At 30.6% G+C, this 5,200-nt stretch overlaps 1 protein-coding gene across 2 annotated transcripts; it reads left to right on the forward strand.

Annotated features, from left to right (window-relative positions):
• The first annotated feature begins 743 nt into the window (after positions 1-743).
• LOC109066370 (lens fiber membrane intrinsic protein-like) lies at positions 744-4,776 on the forward strand. 2 transcript variants are annotated; one of them, XM_019083398.2, is made up of 5 exons: positions 744-902; positions 2,187-2,388; positions 2,701-2,838; positions 3,608-3,742; positions 4,645-4,776. In XM_019083398.2, the coding sequence occupies exons 2-5, from the start codon at positions 2,211-2,213 to the stop codon at positions 4,713-4,715; spliced, it is 522 nt and encodes a 173-aa protein (XP_018938943.1). In that variant the 5' UTR covers positions 744-902; positions 2,187-2,210; the 3' UTR covers positions 4,716-4,776. The 2 variants fall into 2 exon arrangements, with proteins under 2 accessions (XP_018938943.1, XP_018938942.1); XM_019083397.2 differs by lacking the exon at positions 744-902 and adding an exon at positions 1,230-1,362.
• The last annotated feature ends 424 nt before the right edge of the window (positions 4,777-5,200 follow it).

Raw genomic sequence — 5,200 nt, forward strand, 5'->3', positions numbered from 1 at the left:
GGAATCAAAACTTTTTATAATCTTGGCACCCAAACATATCATTGGATGGGTCTGAGTCTCAGGATTCCATATATTTGGTGGTTATTTTAAGAGAGAAGTAAAATTGACCAGAGAAATCTAGGGAAAAATTCATTAACAAAAATTCAAAGGAGTTTTGATGGCTCCCAGTGGCTGTTTGTGGTCTGGACGCACCTAAATACAATCTCACAGGAACCTCAAGTTTTTTCATAGCACGTTCAAATTTGGAACATAACTTATTTAGACACAAGGCTTAATTTTATACCAATTTAAGAGTTAAACCTGTTATTACACCATATCTAATAATAATAAAAATATAAAATTAATATAGCACATTTTATTTACAATACATTTAAACTTCTATAACTTTTTGATACTTAAATTTTTTTTTTTTAATTCACCAAAATCTGCTAATTTTCTTCTTTAAAAGAGACCAACCTTAGGTCTATATTCCAAAGTGTTCATAAATTACAACAATTTAAGTTTGGATAGTGCACTTTAATGCCTATTTTAAAAAATAGGGGTGACAGTTAAAGGGTTAAAAGAGCGTTAGGTGTCAAAAATACATCCCCCGGGAAAGATGGAATATGTTATAAGATGACTGAACAACTGTCAGATGGAGCAACAAATGTGATTTTAATACTTTATAACAAAATATGGGAGCAAGGGAGAATGTCTGCACGCCGCAGAAGACTGAGGAGATTGTGAGGAGAGGGTCAGAGAGTAAACAAGATGCGGATTACCTCACTTCTCACATGTCTGTCTGGATGATTCGCTCCATTGTGGTCCAAACAATGACGGCCGCGCGTAGTGGGCTTAAAAACGGCAGAAGCGCGCGCACGGAGCGCAATCCTCGCCGGAGACCGGCAGCAACCGTCAGAGAGGTACAAGATGATATAAGATACGATATCAACTTGATTTTAAACTTTTGTCACCGTTTTATCCGCTCCGTTAGGTGTTTTAAGGACAGTCCGCGGCTGTTTGAGGGAAGTCTTCGAATGATTTGACCGTTACACTTGCTGTTTTTTAAATCCTTGCAATGGCGGGAACAAAAGCGCGGTTTGTTCTCCGCGTCCATTTGCAATGCATTAATGGCACGTTTTGTGAGTTTTATCGTGAATATCTCTCTCATTCGTCTGTGAGTGAGTCGTGTGTGTGTGTGTGTGTGTGTGTGTGTGTGTGTGTGTGTGTGTGTGAAATGTGCTGATCCAGTTTGTGCTGCGCGAACGCTTCGCATTCAGAACTCTTATGATGAACGGATCGAGTTTGATTGATCGATTCGAGCCAAATGCTGATCGCACAGAACGCCTTTTGTTCGTGAAACAAAGGGTTTGTTTGTAAAAGGTTGGTGCAGAAGTTATAAAAAAATTCAGTTTTTCTTTTAGTGTTTGTATTAGTATCAACAGTTTTAAAAAATATAGGCAAGTGGTCTTTTTTTTCTTCAAAATTGGAGAGATCTTTCATCTTTAGACATCTAATATGGCATTAATACAAGTCTTTATTGAAAGCAAAATAATAGGTGGCTATTGTGGAATACAATGATAAAATTAAAATACTTTTAAACATCATAATATAATGTTTCAAATTATAAAAAGGTATCATTATAACTTTAAATTGTTTTAAAGATGTCCCAGACTGTTAATGACACCTCTTGAAAGTTTTTTTTTTTTGCAAGGTTTCGGATGGTTTATTTGAAACAATATACATTTATTTACACTTTAATTTATAGATGGTGACGATGATGATTTGTGTATATTATAAAAATGAAAGAAATTAATTGTATCTATTCTATAATGTATTGTTATTACTAGTAGTAGAAATATTTATATGTTGTATATTTATCATCAAAATGACACATACTTTTAATTTGTCCTATAATTTATTATTAATATTGTATGTTGTATATATTTTATTTAAAAAAATACACAAATACGTTTAATTTATCCTTTAAGTTTGTGTTTTTTAATTACTAATATAGTCATTAAAGTTTATTTGCTATCTGTAATAGTAACAAATGTAGTATTTTGCCTAAATTTGTACGTATTGTATAAATTACACAAATACTTTTAATTTGTCCCATATTTTATTATTATTATATGTTGTATATGTAATAAAAAATATAAAAATTGCACAAATATGCACGTGTGTGTGTGTGTGTGTGTGTGCAGGAGGACATCCCGAGCCTCTGACTGATGGTGCTCACTCTAGTAGGCGGGGCCTCTCTGTGTGGAGTGGCAGCCTTCGTGCTTCTCATCATCTCCACGGCAACAGATTATTGGATGCAGTATCGCTACTCAGGGAACGCAGCCAATCAGGGCCTCTGGAGGTTCTGCATCAATCGCAAGTGCCACGCCCACACGCTAACCGTGGGTGAGTGCGGTAAACACTACAGAGAGACGTGACAGCTGAAATTATACAAATATGGCATGTTTTATCTATTTATTTATTTATTTATTTTAATTATCCATCTATGTCGGTCAATTTTGGGAAAGAAAATGTTATGTATTATCTATTTTAATATATATTTTAAAACTGTTATTATTTTTCCAAAACTCATTTCCGTTTCTATGGTAGATTTCAAAAGCTCTAATCAATGATCCGCATTAATCATGTCCCAGAATGCTATGAGGAAGCCTGTACTCAGAGCAAACAGGAAGTTCATTATTTGTGTTTGCTCCGCAGCGTTCTGGGACGCCACGCGGGCCTTCATGCTGCTGTCGGTTCTGGGCTGTTTTGCTGGAGTGCTTTTGGGCGTCACTGCATCTAAACGACCCTGGAGCCGACGGGTGCGGACCGGAGGAATCGCCCTGCTGCTGTCGGGTCAGAAACACACAGACGTCATAACATTCCCAAATACATTTCATCCCATTCATCTTTTGTGAAAATATGAAAAAAACATTCAGTATTTTTATTTAGAATATTTTATATTTTTTATTTTATTTTTTATTATTATTTTTATATTTGCAATATTCCTAATTATTAAAAACATAAAACATAATTTCATGTTTAAGGAAAATATAACAAATAATGTTATTTTTTTCTATACTCTGTATCCATCTGGGAAGGTTAATATTAAAATAAGCTTAGAATAATTATTTCTTATTTTCTTTTTTCTTTTTTTCATTTCGAAAGACTTATAAAGTCATACTACTTATGAAAATTGTTTTCAATTCTTTAAAATTCCTATATTTCTTTCTTTTTTTTGTTTGGTTTATAGTTGGCATGTATTTTTTGAAATTTGTTTTTTTTTTTTTTTTTTTTGTTTGTTTTTTTGTTTTTTTGTATTTTTAATTATTATAAATTAATTATTTTAATTAAATATCTGATATTTTTAGTTATAACATTTTTTATTTAAATGTTTAAATTAAAAAAGTGACGTTTTTAAAGTTATTAAAATTCTAATTAATTTAAGTTAAAGTAAATTAAAAAAATCTGACATTGTTACATTTAGTTATTTAAATAGTTCAAAAACATTTACTACATGTCTGTTTGATAAACACGTGTGACTGCAGTAATATTCGGCTCAGCAGTGTGTGAGGGCTCAGTGTGTTTGCAAGGGTTTTTTGTCTGAAGCGGTCTGTTTCTGCAGGATTTCTTGCGCTCTTGGCTCTGGCGATCTACACCGGCATGACCGTCAACTTCTTCGGCAAGCGCTACATCGGCTGGAGATTCTCATGGTCGTATATCTTGGGTTGGATCGGCATCATATTGGCTTTTGCAGCAGGTAGATTTCATTATAGCATGCTTTTTACCAAATACGTGTAAATTAATTAATTACTTTATTTATTTATTTATTTTTTGCAAAACAAAAAAAAAAAGATTAAAGATTTTTTTCCATTCTTTTTCTTTCTTTTTCTTTTTTTTGAAAATCTTATTTTTTTGAAAATAATAATAAATATATATAAATAGTACGTTTTTTTTTTTTTTTTATAGTAAGTAATAAAAAGCCAATTCCTGCTTTTTTTATTTTTACAAAATAAATAAATGAATGTACATAATAAAAAAATTTAGTTTTCTCAGTAAACGTTTATTTTTGCAACAAAAACAGTGCCGTTTTTAAATATTTGAAGAATTCTTACATTTCATTGATTTTTGTTTGTTTTTGCAAAAAAAATTAAATAAATTGAAAAATATTTTTTTTTTGCATTTGTCATTTTAAAAAAAACTATGAAAAAAAAAATTTCTTTTTTTTTGCAAAGAAATTGAAATAAATTGAAAAATATTTTTTTTTTGCATTTGTCATTTAAAAAAAAAACTATGAAAAAAAAAATTATTTTCTTTTTTTTGCAAAAAATTGAAAAATAGATATTTATTTATAATAGAAAGTGAGTACTGTTTTCTAAATAAAAATTCATTTTTGTATTTATAAATGCTTATGAAAAAATTTATAAATTATTATGAAAAAAAATTAAATTTGCAAAAACAAATGCACTTTAAAAATCTGATAAATCTAAGAACTGATTTCTAAAAAAAAAAAAATATTTTCCTTCTTAGCAAAAATAAAGTTTTTTTTTTTTAATTCAAATAAATTTTTTTTAAAAAAAATTCCAAAAATGAAATAAAAAATAACTATTCATAATAACACAAAAAGTAAATGTTTTTGTGTGTGTATGGTGTGTGTTTCAGGCTTCCTGCAGCTCTGTGCGTATCAGAGGAGTGTCTCTGAACCGGCGCCTGTGAGCGTCTCTGACAGCTAAAACTCAACGAGCTGATCATCAGCAAACATCGCAACATTAAATAAACAGCTTTTGGACTCTTTCTTAGGTAGATGATTTATTTCTCCACAGGATTGATGGTGCAGCATGATCGAATACTGGCATTACTGGAGTCATGCGCTTATAAATACAGAAGACAGAAGTTATGACTCTGTTTGACCAGTAGATGGCATTCAGATACAAAACACAGCACAGACTTTGATCAGATTTCATTTCTCTACATCCCTGACTGATCTTGAAGTACACACAGAAACATATCAGTAGGTCTTTTAAAACATTAATGTAAAAATACCCTGAATTACAGTATAAGTTTGACTTTTTTCAAGCAGTTTATGCAAAATAAAATCTTAGCATAATACAACATTATAAACATTTTTTGGGCAGTAATTATAAGCAAACATTTTGTCTAGATTTAAACATTTTTTTCTTCTTGATTTTCCTTTTTTATTAATTTGTTCCTTATGTTT

Source organism: Cyprinus carpio, chromosome A22 (assembly GCF_018340385.1).
Source record: "Cyprinus carpio isolate SPL01 chromosome A22, ASM1834038v1, whole genome shotgun sequence".
Taxonomy (NCBI): Eukaryota; Metazoa; Chordata; class Actinopteri; order Cypriniformes; family Cyprinidae; genus Cyprinus; species Cyprinus carpio.

What these genes read in the sequence shown, in the direction of transcription:
- LOC109066370 (XM_019083398.2), top strand. Translation starts at nt 2,211, where the DNA reads ATGGTGCTCACTCTAGTAGGCGGGGCCTCTCTGTGTGGAGTGGCAGCC. An exon ending in CGCCCACACGCTAACCGTGG is followed by an intron (nt 2,389 to 2,700) that starts GTGAGTGCGGTA and finishes TTTGCTCCGCAG; the next exon opens with CGTTCTGGGACGCCACGCGG. An exon ending in CATATTGGCTTTTGCAGCAG is followed by an intron (nt 3,743 to 4,644) that starts GTAGATTTCATT and finishes TGTGTGTTTCAG; the next exon opens with GCTTCCTGCAGCTCTGTGCG.